A 20071-nucleotide genomic window follows, 5' to 3' on the forward strand; every position below is an offset into this window, starting at 1 on the left:
GTTGAGTGGCATAAGTAACAATTTAGTAATGTTCTATTGCTAAACACAGAGAAAGGGAAGAAATGAAAACATCCTCAGATGCCAAACTGCCTTTAATTCTACTTTATTCAGTTAAGAAAATCCAAGTCCTAGTAGTATTTTCTTTTCAAAGCCCAGTATAATATTGAAATTAAAAGTTTTCTACAAACATGGCTGTGCTATTTTATACCCTTGTCTGTTCATCAGGATAATTTTGAGCAGGTTTAAAATCAAAGGCATGTATACTTTTAGAAATAATTAGTGGCTTTAAATTTTTTATTCTTCAAGATATCCAAGTTTAAATTTTCGAAGAGAGTTGTAATTTAAAACAACCAAACAGAAATATAAAACTTACTAATATTTTGAGATTTTTATCAAATCAGAGGAGATATAAATCTATTTCAAATTAAGTATATGACAACTCTTTGCACATCTGTGCATACATCTTTTACTTCTAAGTTGTTAAGAATTGCAATTTCACTCATAAAACCTACAACCCAAATTATTTACATACATGTAGCACACACATGTATGTATGTATATATGGTTTTAATAGCTATCTACTTGATGTTAAAAATTTAATAACCTTAAGGCAAAAGACCCAAATAGATTCCACTAATGTTTCTTGTGAATAACTTTCCTACAACTAGACATTTTATACAATCTCTTACATCTCTAAAATTCTTTTATTCTTTCATTATAATCATAAAATCAGAAATAATTTCATTATGGTTATTCTAAGAAACAATCAATTTAAAATAAGTAGCATTTTAAAATATTTACCAACTGTGTTAGCACTCTGACATCAAAACAATGACTAGTAGTTTGAGTATTTCCTCTGGAAGATTTTTTCTGAAAAAAACACAAAATTTAAAAAAACAGACTTTGCAATTATAAGTGGAATATGTTTAGAAACTATCTTACATATACTAAATAACTTAAGAGAAAAAACAAGTCTTATTACATATTTTAATTTAGCTTTTTATACAATGTTACTTTATGTATTCTGTATCAATGTGTACTCTTAGAAATCTTTAATTCCCTACTTTCAGTCCTCTGCAGCAGTTCCCAACCTTTTTGGTACCAGGGACTAGTTTCATGGAAGACAATTTTTCCACAGTAGGGAGTGGGGAGTGGGGAGGGCAGAGCTCAGGCTATGATGTGAGCCATGGGAAGTGGCTATAAATACAGATGAAGCTTCACTCACTTGCCCACTGCTCACCTCCTGCTGTGTGGCCCCTAAGTTTCATGGAAGACATGGTCGGGGGAGGTTGGCAGAGCTCAGCAGCCTTATCACGAAGAGGCCATGGACCTGTAGCAATCTGTGGCCTGGGTGTTAGGGACTGCAACTCTAAAACAAGGACTGGCAAACTATTGCCTCTGGGCCAAATATCTGCATAGCCATCTGTCTTTGTAAATGGAGTTTGACTCAAACACAAGCATGATCATTTATTTACATATCATCTGTGGCTGCGTTAAATAGCAGAGTTAAATAGCTGTAACAAAGACAATATGGCCTGCCAAGTCTAAAATATTTACTATTTGGTTCTTTACAAAAAGTTTGCTGACCCCTGCTCTAAAGGAGAGATCATCAAAGTTTCTCTTCCTTTAGATTAAAGCTATTTTGGAAGCCCATACAGACACCTCTTAGAAAACGGCCACAGCATTTACAAGGCTGTCAGGACAGAAGAACATGTGGCCTTCAGTGATAAGTGAGCAGTTTACAATTTCAAGATAAGAGAGAATTTAAAAGACACTCTCTACTTCGGGTTTCCAATTACATCAGAAATAATCTCTTCCCATCATTTTCTAAGAAAAACATTTGCTCTTTACTGTAAAACAACCTTTGAAATGAGTAGATGAAACTGGTTTTCATGATGGCAAGGACTAAAGATAAGTCATCTTTTATTTTTTCCTAAAGCACACATAATTTAATAAGATGGTTTTCTCTGAACTCACCTGTCCCTCTAATAGGTCACAATCTTCATCTTTAACTTGTCCATTAATCAAATAAACACTGTTTTCTATTTGCTTGGCCCAGCGTGTAAGTCCATTCTTAAATACAACACAGAAATATTTCAGATATACTGTCATCACAATTAAACTCCCTAGTGTCTACTTTTTTCTACATAATACATTGAAATATTATTGATAAGATCCCTATGTATCAATAATACAATATTTAAATCCAGTCTCATATATTTAAAAAGGTATAATCCCAATTTTTGGTACATTATCCATATTTTATAAAATTGTTTTCTTATCTCATCCCAAACTAACATTTGTATCACAAACTCAGAAGGCTTATTAGCTACTTGGAATAGTTAAATAAAATTCAATACTGTTCATTATCTTTTTAAAAAGTGAGAAAAAAAGAGCCTCAAATGAATAATATAAAGCAGTATTAAAGAGCAAAAAATAAGCAAGCTCCATTTTTCTTTTTTTCCTTTTTTGAGGGGAAAAAAAAAGAGGCATCCAGCCTCCATTTTTCTTCTTCAGTGTGAAAAAGGAAGAAAAATGAGATATAAAAAGATTGGTATAGAAATGCAAAAAAGGGCTGGAAGTGGTGGCTTACACGTGTAACACCAGTACTTTGGGAGGCTGAGATGGGAGGATCTCTTGAGGTCAGGATTTCAAACCAGCCACAGGCCACTTAGGGAGACCCTATTTACAAAAAGTAAAAAAATTAGCTGGGCGGGGTGGCATTCACCTGTAGTGCCAGCTACTGAAACAGGAGGATTGCTTGAGACCAGGAACAGGAGGTTACAGAGAGCTATGTTCAGGCCACTGCATTCCAGCAGCCTGGGGGACAGAGTGAGACCCTATCTCAAAAAAAAAAAAAAGAGAAAAAGAAAAAAGAAAAGCAAAAACGGACTAGATAAGGGAAAAAACAAATCTAAGGACCAAGAGAAAGCTAAAAATCCAATCAGTATGACTTTTTACATAATTATGTTTTATAAGGGCAGGGCATAGTGGCTCATGCCTATAATCCTAGCACTCTGGAAGACCAAGGCCAGAGGATTGCTTGAAGCCAGGAGTTTGAAACCAGTTTGAGCAAGAGCAAGACCCCTTCTCTACAAAAAATAGAAAAATTAGCTGGGCATGGTGGTGTGTGCCTGTAGTCCCAGCTATTTGGGAGGCTGAGGCAGGAGAATCGTTTGAGCCCAAGAATTTGAGGTTGCAGCGAGCTATAATGACGCCACTGCACTCTAGCCTGGGCAACAGGGTAAGACAGTGTCTCAAAAAATAAAATAAAATAAAATACATTTACATATGCTAATTAATAAATATTTAGTATGTACCTATGATACTGAATATGCTAGTATTATGACATTGTCCCACCTCTAAAAATATTTCCAATCCGGCTTGGGTAATATGTAACTCACTCATATAACAATGTTATTATAAGTAGAATGTAATTTTCGAGGATTATAAAATGAATGATCCAAAAATTTTTTAAAAAAATAATAGGAAAAAAATGAATGACACAGGCAACCATAATAAAAATAGATTGTTCACTTAGCAATCATGAAAGAAAATTCATTTTCCCTGATACCTTTGTATTTTTCTCCAAAGTATAGTTGACAGAAGTAGTAGAAAGTGGAATGTGAATATTAATGTGAACTGCACACTCTAAAGAAAGCCATGAGGTTGATAATCCATTTTGATACTTCCAATCTGCTGGTTTTGCTGAACTCTAGCAGTAGAGAATGGAGAAAAATAAAATAGATGTGATTTAGGTAAGACACAAGGATCAATAAAACACAAAAATGTACAACCTAGTAACTCATACAAGCTGATATCCAACATATTTGGGCAAATTCCTTGATCAAATGGCTATAGATTAGGAGTGAACAGAAAATAAAGCATGCATTCAGTTCAGTACTCTTCAATACATCCTAAGCAACCCTGGCAACCCTCCTCCTCCTCCCTCCAGTGGCAGACAGAAAAAGGATTAGAAAGTTCCATGTTTAGAATTCTGGAAAGTCCTTTGCTCTTCTAACTTTCACCTATAGCTTCCATAGTTATCAATTCTGAAGATCCTGATGTGGAGCAAATAATCACTGAGTGACTACTAGATGCCAGACATTTTTCTTTCCGTCCCATCCTTGCTAACAATACTGCAAAGTTACTTCCTCACTTTGCTTTTAGACACCTTATTAAAATGCTAGTCTGGATTCTGCTGAATACAAGTAGTTTGTTTCCTAGACATTGCAGCCATTAATACCAAACGTACTCAGTCACTTTTACTATCAGCTCCTCAAATATAACACTAAATACATAAACAAGGTAGGAGAAGCTTAACAAAAATTTTTAACAACTTAAAAAAAAATATAAGTTTTCCTTGCCTACAATAAAATTGTGCATATTTCAAAATAAAAACTACAGTTGGCTGTGGACATCAATAGAAAGTGATGGCAATCAAAATAATTAAAACTAAATATAAAATATTAAAATTAAAATTAATTTTAATTTAAAAATAGTTTACAACACAAAAATCTTTAAAAAGTAATTTTTCTTACCTTTGGATCATGGACATCGTAAGTTCGACAAAATATTCTTTACTAATTAAGGATAGAAATGACCAAAGAAAAGAATTCTTGATAATCAAAAGAATATAAAACATAAAAAATTAAAATTACAAAACACATGCATCCAAGAGTTCTTACAAAAGTCATAACACTTTATATACTTAAAGCTATATATACATGTATATGTATGTATACATGTAACATTTGTGTATGTATACACACACAAATAAATTGCTCTGACTATAGCACTTCCAGTTCTTGAAAACTATTACCTTACATTTATAAATCCTGCTAATCACAATGAATAGAATAAAAGCACCTGTGAAATTTATCTTAACTATACCCCCTCCATAACAGAAAGGAGCACTGTTTTAGATGGGGTCAAGCCTCAGAATGTTCACTGGATCACAAGGCTTGGAAGTGAAACTGTCCAGGTAAATACCAAAGAAGTTAAAAGCTGAGCTTCTGCAGGAATGGTTATTTTTTAAATTGAGCCTTCCAGAAGTCGTAAATGATTAAGCCCTTTAGTTGCATTACTCCGTTGGTGAGGCTGTCTCTGGCTTGGAGGCACCCTACCCCTAGCAAGATGAAGAGAAGAAAAGCTAAGGAGGCCCTGTAACTGGCTTCTAGTGCCACTTGATCTTGGCCAAAGACATAAGAATTTCTTGGGTGCCCTACACTGTCTAGCTCAGCACATTAAAGCTCTGAATTGCACACTTTATCCAAAGGAATTAGAGGTTAAAAAAAAATATTACTTTATCTAAGCTGTCAGCTGAGCATTTAAATCTCTCTAGGGGATCTATTGTGCTTGGATGTATAGGGTAGATAGCTGGTAAAGCATTCAGAATCCTGAGTCCTTGCTATCACTCTCAAACTCTATATAACCCTGGAACATAATTTAAGCATTATTGCTGTTATTATTGGCAGCTTTAATCACGTTATTTACAAAAAAAACCCATACAAAATTATGCTTATTTTCAAAATAATGATGATTTAAATAAGTGGGAGAAAAAACGTGCAGGAATATTATTTTGGTACCACATACTTTTAAACATAAACCCCTAAATAAAAGATACTTTTTTGTAGAAGAGCAAATGTGAAGTGTCACTCGTTCTGAGACCTCTTCCTCTGTGAAATTCCACAGTCTCTTTCTATTCATAGACTTTTCCACAGCAAATATTAGCTGAAAGAAAAACACATCAATGCAAATTGAAAAAAAATAGTAAGAGTAGAAAACAATTATAATGTCACTATGCTTTAAAATGTAGCTTTAAAATTCCACGCTTCTACCATTCATTTTTTTTTTTTTTTTTTGAGACAAAGTCTTGCTATGTTAACTCAAGCAAGTTTTGAACTTCTGGGCTCAAGTGATCTTGCTGCCTCAGTCTCCTGAGTAGCTGAGACTATGAGCACATACCACCAAGTCCGGCTATTTTTTTTTTTTTTTTTTAGAGTCAGAATCTTGCTATGTTGTGCAGGCTACAGTACTATGGCTATTTATAGGCCAATCACAGTGCACTGCAGCCTCGAATTTCTGGGCTAAAATTATCCTCCTGTCTCAGCCTCCAGAGTAGAAAGGCGTATACCACCACAAATTTTTCTTTTTTTCAAAATAAAGACTGAAACTCATCATTAAACTCATCATAAACATCATAAACATTAAACTCATCATAACATTTTAGATCCCATTTTTAGCGATTTACAAAAAAATTAGGTTTTAAATAGAACTGGATATGAAAAATTAATTTGGTGCAACTAGCATTTACATGAAATATAGAAGAGACTATTTTATTTAATTAGAATGAGAAAGACAAATGACTTTAACTATAAAAATGGAGCATGTAACCCATTTAGTGTTTCCTATTTAAATGTCAGAAAAGACTTAAGGTAACTCTAAGGACATATAAAATATAGTAATAATTTAAATGAAAAGTAAAAAAAATCAAAATAGTGACATAAATTTATGTCTGAAATAAGAATTTTAAAAATGCATACTTGATATAAGGGGTATTACACATTTGGCTCTAAGCTTTCTAACAACATGCATAGAGACATCTAATTTGTAACATAATTCAGATGATCCATAAACTGAAAACAAATAATTGATCAGAAGAAGCACAACTTTCTTGATTGCCTGAAAAAAAATTTCTTCCAGACACACAATATTATATAATATAATAAACAACATTCTTAACGATAACTCTTACAGTTGCCGTTAACAAGTTTTATAAGGTTATTTCTTATAGTATCTCTCAATGCTGGCCAATAGAAACAAAGTTAGATCATTGAAATTGAACAATTTCAGAGATATAGCATTTCTAAAATTTTATCTGATTCTTAGGAACAAATGATACAAAAGCAAAAGGATGAAGAATCTGACTGTATCTCTATAGCACGGAGTCCACATTCACCCTATTCACAGTTCAGCTCCAACAATAAAAGGATGCACAATCAATGCTATTAATATTAAATACATACAGATTTAGATTAAATTGCGAAGTGCCAAAGAGGATAAACAACTGCGAATGAGGTAAATTTATTTAAAATGAAAAAATTGGCAGAAGATTGAACAACTAGCCAGGGAGGAGAATATCTCCATTTTCTTCTCTTAATCCCTCAGTGCAAATATCAAAGGCTTAGGTGGGACATCTGCTAGAAGTTACAAAACTGGAAGAAACTGTAGAATCTGGGGTTACTAGCTGCACATTTTTTATGTAAAAATAGTTTGCAGCGATTCTGTGAGGTTTTGTGCTTCTCAAGATTATGAGACTCCTTTTTCTTGGGGTGTGAAATTCCCTTTCAGAAGTTCATTTGGATCTTAAATAGTAAAAGAGATGAAAACTGGCTATATAGAGTTTGCCTTAGGTTTGGGTTTAAAGAAAAATACCTTGTGGACCTTTGTATTTATTTTTAGACTATGTTAACCAATTCTCTGATATAGCAATAAAGCAAAAGATACAGTGGATTCAGGATAGATCCTCTGTCCAGGAATAAAAAATAAATATTTGATTGTTGTTTCTTTATCTTTTACTTTCAAACTCTTAAGAGAATGGAACAGAAGGTGAAGAATCTCAGCACCTATTAATTTTACATACTAGCAATCACTCGTTACTAAATGTAAGATCTAGAAGAATACTGCTATTGCACAAGAAAAACTGTTAAAGCATTGTAACTTGTTTAATAATAGTTAGAAATTATCTTTAAAATAAAGACAGCTCTGATTGCAAATATAAATATTTACATTTATTACACTTAAGATATCTAAGCAATTGGGTGGAAAAAGCTGTTTCAACATAATCCCAGCATAAAGGATATGGAACATGAACCTAAATATGCCTAGGATCATTATTATATATACTCATAGTCAATGAAAATAGCATGTAACTCTGATCTTATTAAATATATCGGACTTACTCTGCGCATGGCATTTTGAAAATCATTTGCCAGTTCTAGAGTAGTAATAATGAATACTCCAAGAACCAAAAGTCCCCCCGGTAGCATTCTGGATACCTAAAAATAGAAATAAAGTATTAGCTGATAAATGCATTTGGCATTATATGCATTCTTTTCTGCTGGAGAAACTAAATATCTTCCTAGAGTGCCCTTAGATTTTTAACTTAAAACTACTTTACAAATAAAATCATCTGATAACAACATCCTTTAGCTATATCAATAAATAAACCCCTTTCTCATAAGAACAAAGACTAACACACCTTCTAAAATTTTTTCAATGGGTTCCCACTACCAGCTAAATAAAATACAAGTCTTATCTTAGACTGGTATATCAGACCTTCTAGAATCTGGTCAATCTGACATTCACAGCCTCATTTGACACTACTTTCTCTGAAATAATTAAAGTATCAGCCAAAAGCTACTCAATGTTATCCACGCATATCCCTATTTAACTGTATGCTTTTACTCAGGCTGTTTCCTAGGCCTGAACTGACTTTTTCTTGTATTTTTACACATCTGACCTCTACTGGATACTTCAAAGTCAGCTTGAGGAAGCTGCCATCCCTGATCCTTTGATCTCTGAGCTCCCATAGGACTTCGGTGTAGTTTTCCCGTGGACCTTATACACATCCTTGTATTTTTACAGATGGCTCTTTTTCTACTGTCTATACTCAGAGAGCAGAGTGCTCTGGTTCACTTTTGTTTACTTAATGTATAAGCAAACAATCACAAAGTTTAGTCTTAGAAAATTAGACACCAGAGTCTAATCCCTAATGTATTTTATTTGCATTATGTCTGCTTGTGGTTCCCTATGATTTTATAAATTCTATTTACTATAGTAGCACAAATTTGACAAGATTTTCATATTTAGCACAGGGAACCTGTATATCTTTTCAAAATCACCAACACATAAAATCATTTCTTTCTAGAAGGAAAGAGATTAATCTAAGTTACTATATAAATTCATTTATTCTTTCTGTGTGTGTATATGTATGTGTATATATACAATATAACTTTTTATAGGAGACAAAAAGCAAAATTAAAATAGGAAGTTATTTACAAGCCACTGGGAATTTAACTTTAAAATATTTAATATTTACTTTAGAAGATAGTTGCTATAGTTTGTATGTTTGTCTCCCTAAACATCATGTTGAAATTTGATCCCCAATGTTGGATCAAACACAGAATAATAGGTGTTTGGGTCATGCAGATGGATCCCTCATGAATAGATTAATGCCCTCCCTTAGGGAGGGGGAAAAGTGAGTTCTCACTCTTATTAGTTCCTGTATGAAAGTTGGTTGGTAAAAAAGAGCCTGGCATCTCTCTTCCCTGGCTCTTGCTTCTCTCACCATCTGATCGCTGCACATGCTGCCATAGTGGAAGCAGGCTGAGGCTTTGACCAGATGCCCAATCTTCCAGCCAGCAGAATCAAAACCCAAATTAATCTTCTGTTCTTTATAAACTACCCAGTATCAGGTATTCCTTTATAGCAACAGAAAGACAATAATATTAAATATTTCTTGGATTTTTTATAACTATATACTGCCCCCATCATAAACACAAATACATGTCTATGTGTATACACACAGAAACACGTTTGTGTACTTAAAAGATTTAATTGGAGAAAGAAATAATTGTATGTTTATCTTATTCTAACATTATTTATTATTTATTGAATGATAGAATTCATTCAATAAATACTTTTAAGTGGATTAATTTATTCATCATTCCATCTCACCCACTCTAAATTTGTTTCCTCCTTATATAATGGCAACACTATCCTGCTAGACACCTAGGCTAAAAATCTCATTCATCTTTAGATAGTCTTTCCCTATGTCTCTTTACTCCCAATCTACTTGATCACTAAATCTTCTTCATTATAGCTCATTCTTAACAATGAAATTCTAGCCCAATGTATTAGTTTTATTCATGCATTCATTTATCCAGTATTTGGAGTTCCCATTATAAACCACGGACATACTGTGCTGGGCACTCAGGAAATAGCTATACACAAAACAGATGTGACTCTTGACCTCACAAAGTTCACAGTCTAGATTAGGCTCACATCATCCTCTTTTGGACCATCATTGTAACTATATGTTTTTTGCTGTCTCCAGTCTGCCTACCCGCCATTTACACTGTACCAAGATATCAAAGTTATATTCTAAATTATTGGCAAATCATTCACCTTAACCTTCTCAAAATAAGAAGCTCTGAAAGTCTACCATGGTGCTAGGACTACATTCAAGAACCATCCATAAACTGGCTTCTTCTAGTCTTACCTCTAATTACATTCTTCTATATACCCTGTATTTCAACTATACCCAGTTGCTTGCTATTCTCCTAACATCTTTTACTTTCGTGACTTTGTGTCATTTATCCATACTGTCCTTGGATACTACATGTTCCCTGACTACTTTCATGGCAAAGTCCTACTCATTCTTCAAGTTCAGAGGCTTCTATGAAGCTATTTTGAATATAACCATTGGCAGTTATTTAACCATTCCTTTTTACATTCCTATAGTACTTTTCCACTTTTTCATTTTTTATAGTTGGTATTATTAATAATGTGTTTCTCTTTGGTTAAAATATAAATTCTCTAAGGGCATTTAAAAAGAATAATCTTTTTATTTCCTCAGTGCCTAGCATTAATCCTTTAAACAATCTGACCATCAACAATATTACCACTAATTAGTATTATTTTAAAGTAAAAAAAAAAAAAAAAAAACTAGAAACATGCTAAATGACCAATAACAGGAGGAGATAGGTTAAAAAATTTCATAAACTAACACAATGAACAAATGTTAACAATGGAAAAGCATAGCATTTAAGAGCAAAGTTACACTGTCTGGGTTAAAATCCCAGTTCTACCACTTAATTGCTATGTAATCTTGAGTTACTTAACTTCAAGCAAGAAAATGTATTTTTAAAATTAGACACAGGTAAATCAATAAATAGAAAATATAATCATGGATGAAGCAGAGTAGAAAATACTTCTACTTCTGGTATACTCTACAAGTTTTGAAAACTTAAGAATGAGTATTCTTAAACCCTAGTCGAGTTACCTGAGAAGAAAGTGCTTATTTTTTTGTTGTTGTTAGTCAAATAAACACAAACTTAACTACATGAAGAGACAAATAAGATGACCTGGTTAGCATGTTCTGTGGCCCATTCTTCATCCAAGTTATCCAACTTAGCTTTGGGATGTTTGAGGTTCTCATTTAGTTCCTCTTTGGGTGGTGTTCTAGTGGCAAGAATCACATAATCCTTTTGTGAAGAACACTTCAAAAACAAATTATAGAAGCTTATTAGAGTGATACCTGATTGAGGAACAGATGTCTTAGCTCTTATAACATACAAACTGAGTTATATCTGTAGCAGGTTAAGCTGCTAATATTCACAATATTAATAGCTTCTGCAGGGAAACTAATTTCCAAGGACAGCCTTACACGTTGTATGTATGTATGTATGTATTGATTGATTGATTGACTGAGACAGAGCCTCACTTTGTTGCCCAGGCTAGAGTGAGTGCCATGGCATCAGCCTAGCTCACAGCAACCTCAATCTCCTGGGCTCAAGTGATCCTATTGCCTCAGCCTCCCGAGTAGCTGGGACTACAAGCATGCACACCATGCCTGGCTAATTTTTTTGTATATATATTTTTAGTTGGTCAATTAATTTCTTTCTATTTTTATTAGAGACAGGGTCTCACTCTTGCTCAGGCTGGTCTCAAACTCCTGACCTCAAGTGATCCGCCTGCCTTGGCCTCCCAGAGTGCTAGGATTACAGGCGTGAGCCACCATGCCCAGCCTACCTTTTAACGTATTTAATATCAGCTTCTTATTTATTTGGACATCCCAAATATGAATCAGACAGTGGTCCTTAAAAATGGTTTACTGGATGAGTGAATGAACTACATTAACTAAAAGGTATATGCTTAGTCAGTTTTCTAGCTATTATAATTATTTTCTAAATCTAAATATAAATTATAATTAATTCCTAAATAATTTGAACAGATTGGATGTTTATAAAATATCAGTAAAATAAAGCAACAAATGACCTTGTGTACCTTACTTTAAGTGAAATGATGATAATGGGACATTATCATATTGCACATATGTGTCCACCAAAAAATAAAGGGGATTTGGGACACATATTATAATTTAGAGTGATACCTGATCCTATTTTTAATACCTTCAGTTTTAATAGCAATTAAATGGTAATCAAAGGTGGAAGATCTAAAGATAAACTTAGGGACTATTTAAAAGCTCAGTTTCACTACAGTGAAAGTTTCCTATAAAAACAATGAAAATAAGGATAATAATGCAAGTTAGCATGGTGTAATCCTCATACATGACCTGAAACTCCCATCATTAGTATCATCTTGGGATAGAAAATAAAGAAAGAGTAATTATTCCTACAAAAGTTATTTCCAGAAAGCTACATTCAAATGTGCACACAGGAAAAGAAGGTAGATTCCGATTAAGAAGGCTTCTTTTTTTCATAAAATGTATAACTTTGAAAAGCTAAAGAAACTGACACCAAGAGTAGGAAACAGGCAAGCTTGAGGGGAAGGAGAGAAAGGCGATAAACTCTGGAATAAAAAAGAAGAAAAAAGCATGCAGAATACTGAAAGAAATGAAAAGACAGCATGAAGACAGACTGGAAGGAAGGCCCTAAAATGTGAGAGACTTATTTATAAGACGGTAGTTTTGCTGAGCTCTAGAAATAGCCTATATCCAGTAAGACAAGTTTGAAAGATGTTTTTCCCTGAACTTTTATCTCCACTGATCACATCTCTAAGACTTTTCTTCCCTTAAATTTTGAAAATAAAGGAAGGGAAAAAACTTTAAATAAAAAGTTGCTAACAAAAAGAGCCCCAGGCTAGATATCAAGTAACCTGAATCAAAAGTTCACATGATTGCCAAGACAGACAATCAGGCTGTCTAACGATAGGTCTCACAGGGTAGTAGTACCTGGGTGAACAGTATAGATTTGCCCTCTGTCTTGCAAACTAAGAAATCTGATTTGTAAAAATTCTGAAAATGAACCTGTCTTTCAGGACTAGGCTGACATTAGCTAAGCTCATTCAGAATGACAGAGAAAACTGGAATGTTGTGAAGGAATCTAAACAGGAGTCCTCTGTGCAGTGCATTCTTGATAAGCAGATAACACAGGGCATCAAATTAAAAAAGAAAGTAGCCTGGGAATATGGATAGATTCAGAATAAGGAAAATTAATTATGCAACTTGAAGATTCTAAGACATCAGGCAAAGATATTCAGAAAGAAAATTGTCACAGTGAGAGCTTTATTTGCTACTAGGCTTCAAAATCAACTCCTTGGGTCACAGCGCATTCTCCCCTTAGTGTTTGGACAGATGTAGCCAGTTTGCTTGTGAGACTCTTTTTTTTTTTTTTTTTTTTTTTTGCTTTCTACAGCTGACCAGTTCTTCCTGCTGATTGGCACATTCTTCTTTCAATTATAATAAACCAGTAGCTGCTTATGCTTTTTTCTAGGTGTTCAAATCTCTGTTCCATTTTATGTATTTTCAAGACTGAACTCTATGAGGAAAATAGAATTTGTCTAATTTCCAAATTTCCCCTAATCCCTTTCTCTCCTACTTTCTAATGAACCAACTTAAAAAAAAAAATTCAATAATAATGGGTACTACAGCATCTAACAAAAATATGACGACCACTCTTGTCACAAGTCTGAAATAAGACAAATTAGAATGGGAAAAAAATTATCAAAAGTTTCTTTCATAAAGAATTAGATAACCAGGATTTAATAAAGATTAGAAGAGAGTAAAAATACTTAGGAAAGACAACAAAATGTAAATCATCTGGTCAATAAAAACTCTAATTCTAGAGTTTCTACATTATAAATTACTTCTACATGGTCAAAAGGGAATGTGTTCTGACTTGAGCAAACCTGGGCTAGGTTTGTCCTTCTTCTCCATATATTGCCTCAATAATTCACTTTAAATTTGACATTTTCTACATCCCATCCTTATATCTCCCAACCTTGAGTTTATTGTTAAATAGCAACCTTTAATTTTAAATAAACAGGTCATTTGTTTTATCAATAAATTCAGAATAAAAGATACATACCTGTCCTATTAAAAGGCCAGAGACAAAAGCCTTTCCTTGGAGATTGATGTTTGAAAGATACTGGCCAACAGTCTCTTCCACAATGTAGGTTCTTCCCATTATTGAGAACTAATTCAATCTCCTAAATTATAAGAAAAAAAGATATAGCATTTTTAGGTTAAATATAATTTATAATTTTTTTTTATCATGGGGATAGTATAGTGAGAGAAGTGGTACTGTCCTGATACTACCCCATGCCTTGCAGTGATTGCTTATTAAATAGAGTATTCTTTCTTGCAAAGTTCAAATATAGAATTCTTTTCAACACAGTGCTTCAGCAAACAACTACCAATCAAGCACAGCTGACAAAAAAGATCAAACCTATTGCTCGTATCTGGTAGAGGGAAAGGAGACTAAACTTGAAGTTGTCAACACACCTGATTTCTTATTTTATATCTTCTCCTTAGTTGCATTTTCTTTGATAATCTATTGCTAAGCTTCAGTGTTCTCATTTCTAAAATAGAAAAGATGGATTTCTGAATAGTTCATTGAGAGGGAAAAGAATCAAATTCATTTACTCAATAAGCATATACTGAAGAACTATTTGCTAGAAATTGTGTCAGGTGGGATAACACAAAGATGAGTAACACCTGATCTTTCCCTTGAACAACACACAATACAATAAGTTATGCAAACAGATAAATAAAAATGCAATAACAACATTTCTATAGCTTCTGTTTTGTACAAGACATTATTCTAAGCACTTTACCTGTAACATTTAATAGTCACAAAAACACCATGAGGTAGGTACTATTACTGTAATCTTCATTTTTATAGATGAAGAAAATGAAATGAGAAAGATTAAATAACTTGCCCAGTGACAAAGCTAATAAGTGGCAAAGATGAGATTTAAACTCAGAGAGTCTGGCTCTAAAATCCATGTTCTTTAATACCACATTCATACTGAGGAATCATGACCAGTCTCTCAATTAAATCATTACTAAGGATAGTTTCTATTCTGCTCTGTCTCCAGTTTGTGGATAGAAACCAGTATATTCATTCCCCCTACCAGCTTATGCTCCTCTGATTTGAGTTTCTGTAGCTTAAAACCAAAGATACTGAATAAAAGAGTTAGTCAATAATGAATAATCAAAGAGCTCACATTCAGTGCAGAAGATGAAAATGTACAGAGATGATATTCAAAAAGCCTATGAAATAGATATAAACAGAGACTGTGGGAACACAGTTGCAGCATTTTCAATACTGCAACTTAGAAATACTTAATGATAGTCATTTGGGTTCTGTAAAAAATTTGAATCTTATTCAATACCACTGAGTTAAGGCTACAGATACGCTGGTATGGTATATCTGACATCAGTAAAGTAAACTCCAGTCACAAGGTGGTTTTGCATTACTCTAAAACTAAAGCTCAGAAAATGTGTTCAAGTTTGAAATGACCTATTGGATGCTGTTTTGCTACTATTTCAAAAAGCCTGTTCAGTTTTGTCTCAAAATGAGACATTAATTTCTTCCTGTCTCTTTTCTGACAACAGTGGAAAGTGAATCAGGTTTGAATACCATTTTTTAAAGACTAAGTCTAGAACTCCCTGTGCAAATCATTGATGCCTCTAGTTAAGGGCTGTCAGCTTTTAGTAATGCCTTAAGGTAGTGCTCCTCAACCTTTTTGGCACCAAGGAAAGACAATTTTTTCATGGAAGACAATTTTTCCATGGATGGGGAAGGGGAGATAGTTTCAGAATGATACAAGTGCATTACATTTATTGTGTACTTCATTTCTATTATTATTACATTGTCACTTGCCACTCACTGATAGAGTTTTAATATGAGTCTGCAAGCAATTGATTTATTATGGTCTCTGTGCAGTCTAACCTCTCTGCTAAATATAATCTGTATTTGCAGCTGCTCCCCAGCACTAGCATCACTTCCTCAGCTTCACCTCAGATCATCAGGCATTAGATACTTATAATGAGCATGCAACTTAGACCCCTCACATGCACAGTTTACAGCAGGGTTCCCACTCCTATGAGAATCTGCTGCTGCCACTGATCTGACAGGAGGCAGAACTCAGTGATGCAAGCGATAGGGAGCAGCAGTTAAATACAGATGAAACTTCGCTAGCTAGCCCACTGCTCACCTCATGCAGTGTGGCCCATTCCTAACAGGCCAGGGACCCTTTCAGTCCTCCGCCTGGGGATGGGAACCACAGCCTTAAGATATGCATTTCTATGTATTTACTTTATCGTGTTATTCCATTCCTTTTCTTTCTGCCCTAATAATTCCTGATTCTTGCAAGAAATAACAAGCAACTTCAAAGTTATATTTAACCTTCTAATCTTATTTCTCCCAGTATCACCTACTGGCCATATTAATATGTAAAAAATTGAATGCAATAGGGAGATGAAAACCTATTCGATTATGAAACCTGGATGAATGTCAGATAAATTTTTCTTTAGAGCTCTTTCAAAATTTTTAAAAGTGGTCAACCATATTTTATAAAAGGCACTACTAAAAATGTATACAGTCAGCTCTCTGTATCTGTGTTTCTGTATCTGTGGATTCAACCAACCCTGGACTCAAAACTACTCAGAAAAAAAATGATGGTTGCATCTGTGCTGAACATGTATAGACTTTTTTCATGTCATTATTCCCTAAATAATATGGTATAACAACTATTTACATAGTATTTACATTCTATTAAGTATATATAGAGATGATTTAAAGAATACAGGAGCATGAGTGTAGGTTATATGCAAATACTGCACCATTTAATATAAGGGACTGGAGCATCCACAGGTTTTGGTATCCATGGGAGATCCTGGAACCAAGCCCTTACCAACACCAAGGGACCTGTATCCTGCCTTACACGGTTATAATTTTCCTAAAATGTTGTGCATCAGCCAAAGTTTTTTGTTTTCAAAGCACTGTGACCTAAGACAACTCAACCTCCCTGGACTCTGGTTTCCTAATCTACTAACTAAAGAATTTGGATCCTTGCAGATCTGAAAACCTATCTAATTTTAGCATTCTGTGACTCTAAGTACAGACTATCTGCACTTCCCAAATGACAGATCAACAGTATGATAATACTGTGAGCCTAGGACACAGCACAGTACTTCACATTCCAGCAACCTTAAAGTGTTTATTTATAAAATATTTTTGAAAGAAAAAATCAACCTTAAGCTCCTTACTGATTTACTTTCCTTATCACAAAATATCATAAGATGCTTCTGTTTATATTTCTTAGATGGCTTCAGAGCTACAGATTCAAAAGTATGAACTAGAGAAAAAGAAGAATAAATTTCACGTGAGAACTAAATTACCAATTCGCAGAAGGCCCACGACTGTGGAAACTGCAGAGAGGACATTAGGAATGCTTGATTCAAAATAAATTCTTTCAGAAAAGTAACCAAACATGAAGCAATAACACATTGAACTTAAAAGTTACAGAATTATGATCTGGAAACAAGTAGTTTTGTTATAGTGGCAGGGTGGGAAGTGGCTTTTAAGAATGGGTTTAAAAACTTTAGTTACAACGGTTTTCAAGTTTAAAAACCTCAGCATGGTGTTAGGTAACATTTCTGCAATGAAACATTAAAACACAGGCTACATTCAAACTCCTGGTTTCTTTTAACCCTCTTCCTGAAAAATTAACCGAGCTACTTAAATTCCTTTTAAATCACTCAGTATCCTTCTCCACCCCACGTCCCAAAGGACGTTTCACAGAAGGTAAATTCGTCAAAGGTGTGTGCCAGAGTGACGGTCCATATGTTTTCTACACTCTGTCCCTTTCTTTCTCCCTTGAAAAGGGAGCTCTGCGTCACAGAGTGCACATACACACGTATTACATCCTTAGGCTGTCTCACCTGCTTTCAGAGTGTGCACTCGTGGCAGGAAAATCCGTCAAACTGTCCTCTGGAGATGGAGGGTCACGGTGCAAGTCCTAGCCTCTAGGAGCTAGACTACCCTCTGGTCCCAATCCCACAGCCAATGAATTCATCAGAAAGCGACCGACTTCCCACACCTCACTTCCCACTGCAACACAGGGTCTCGGGATCGGGTGGCGCAGATTGATGACGCAACCTGCCCACCCTCCCTTCTCTGCAGAGCCACAGCCAAAGCGACTGCGGTCGCCACCCCGCCCCCTTCCGGGCGCCATTGAGAGCGTGGCGGTAGCCCAGGGCCTGCCGTCCAGCCCTGCCGGGACCGATGCCCTCTAGTGGCTCAGTGTCCAGAAGCCGCCAAAGAGGACGACCCATGGCATCCCGGGGCTTTGACGGTAAGGACGCCCTGCTCCTCGAGAAGGGACGCGGGTTGACGAGTAGGCAGTGGCGCCACCGCGCGGACAGTAGTCACGCGGCTGAGCGAGGAGGGCCGGGGGCGGGGAGCAGGGAGGAGGCGCGGTGGGCGGCGAGGACCGGGTTTACGGAAGGGAAGGAGGAAAGCACTACGTTTCCCAGAGCGCTGCGAGGCCCGGAGTGGGTGGAGCGGGCGCCGGAAGCTGGGGCGCGCGGCGGAGCCGGGGCAGCCTGTGGACTCGGCTTCCCAGCGCGCTCGGCTCCCGGCGGCTGCGCGCGCGGCGGGCGCGGGCGGGGCGGGCTGCTGGTGCGGGCGCTGAGGCGGGACTCGGTTTCCCAGGGTACCGCCGCGGGAGTCTCCGGCGGGCCGGCGCGCGCGAGCCACCGAGCGAGGCGGCCGACGCGGCGGCCCAGGCTTCTGGGTTCTCCTGGTCTTCGCCTTTCTTCACGGCTTCTACCCCGTCGGCCGCTGCCACCGTGGGCCCCGGCCCGACCGACATGGCGGCGGTGTTGCAGCAGGTCCTGGAGCGCACGGAGCTCAATAAGCTGCCTAAGTCCGTCCAGAACAAACTTGAGAAGTTCCTCGCTGATCAGCAGTCCGAGATCGATGGCCTGAAGGGGCGGCACGAGAAATTTAAGGTGGAGAGCGGTAAGTGAGCCGGCCTTCCCGCCCTTGGTTTCGGGCTTGTCTCCGTGGCCGTGTCTGGGCTCATTACCCCTTGCAAGCTCGCACTCCGAGTAGCACCACTTCCTGGACTCCTCTGGCATGCAGGGCCTTCTCTTTTCCGCTCCCCGCAGTTTGATAAGAAGAAACCTTTTTACAGAAAGTTAGAATCCATGTTGGTTTCAGTTTTCTTTGTAAGTGGGGTGATCTCGTATAGGAATGCTTAACTTTGTCCAACAAACAAGAGTTTGGGTCTTTTTACACCGGACTTGGGAAAGTCTGCGAGCCCTTGCTCTCTAAGCCTGGAGTACCTTATCTGCAAGCATAGTTAACACTTTAAATGATAATGATTTCCACCCTGTTTCCTTGTCACCTGCATCCGTAGGCCTTTGCCTAATTGACCACTTTGTGCACTTGTTCATAGTTTGTCGGCCTGCGATCCTGTAACGAATTAGATATTGACAAAAATGAACATTAAATACATAAGACAGCGTTGGAAACACAGTGAATGTGCAGTAAATAGGTTAACTATATCGATTTTTCTCTAAAAATTGGAATTTGATAGCAAATATATAAAATCTGCTTATAATTAGCTAAAGTAGGTCTTCAAATAAGAAAGTTATCAATAATAGTGGCTTGAACATCCTTGGAAAAAGATTAAGACTGTAGTAATTACCATTAGCAAAATACAAACTTCCTCTTGTGTTTTGGTTTACCATTTGCTTGGGGGAATTGATAACTGTTTTCTGCTAAGTTGACAGGAAACAATAAATTTTCACTTTGAAAAAGTGTAATTATCAAGCAGAATTGATCGTGAAAATTAGTTCTGTGAATTCCACAGCTAAATATAGAACACTGTATTCTACTCATTAATTTACATACAAAATATTTAGTGTCTTCTGTGTACCTGATACTGTGCTGAACAAGACAGACTTAATCCCTACCCTTGAGAAGTTCACACACTTTTACATAAATTCAGTCATTTTACGCTTTCAGAT

General features: G+C 36.1%; 2 protein-coding genes across 3 annotated transcripts in view; one reads left to right on the plus strand and one right to left on the minus strand.

The window, feature by feature from the left end:
* The window catches only part of ODR4 (odr-4 GPCR localization factor homolog), a 66813-nt gene extending 48615 nt beyond the window's left edge, over nucleotides 1–18198 (minus strand). Inside the window, exons 1-9 of one of the 2 annotated variants that reach the window (XR_002222784.2) lie at nucleotides 17978–18198; nucleotides 14115–14235; nucleotides 11151–11285; nucleotides 7965–8060; nucleotides 5627–5733; nucleotides 4542–4578; nucleotides 3575–3715; nucleotides 1978–2073; nucleotides 802–870 (exon numbers count right to left, since the gene is read on the minus strand). Coding sequence is in view for 1 of the 2 variants with exons in the window: in XM_012736475.2 (XP_012591929.1) it covers nucleotides 802–870; nucleotides 1978–2073; nucleotides 3575–3715; nucleotides 4542–4578; nucleotides 5627–5733; nucleotides 7965–8060; nucleotides 11151–11285; nucleotides 14115–14213 (780 nt within the window). In the remaining variant the exon portion in view is untranslated. The remainder of the gene's footprint in view (nucleotides 1–801; nucleotides 871–1977; nucleotides 2074–3574; nucleotides 3716–4541; nucleotides 4579–5626; nucleotides 5734–7964; nucleotides 8061–11150; nucleotides 11286–14114; nucleotides 14236–17977) is intronic. The other variant, XM_012736475.2, reaches the window with a different exon arrangement.
* The window catches only part of TPR (translocated promoter region, nuclear basket protein), an 87390-nt gene that overhangs the window by 5775 nt on the left and 61544 nt on the right, over nucleotides 1–20071 (plus strand). Inside the window, exons 3-4 of the mRNA XM_075997013.1 lie at nucleotides 18219–18390; nucleotides 18750–19058. Coding sequence (XP_075853128.1) covers nucleotides 18321–18390; nucleotides 18750–19058 — 379 coding nt within the window. The 5' untranslated portion in view covers nucleotides 18219–18320. The remainder of the gene's footprint in view (nucleotides 1–18218; nucleotides 18391–18749; nucleotides 19059–20071) is intronic.

The sequence above is a fragment of the Microcebus murinus genome, chromosome 23, assembly GCF_040939455.1.
Source record: "Microcebus murinus isolate Inina chromosome 23, M.murinus_Inina_mat1.0, whole genome shotgun sequence".
In the NCBI taxonomy this organism is placed as follows: domain Eukaryota; kingdom Metazoa; phylum Chordata; class Mammalia; order Primates; family Cheirogaleidae; genus Microcebus; species Microcebus murinus.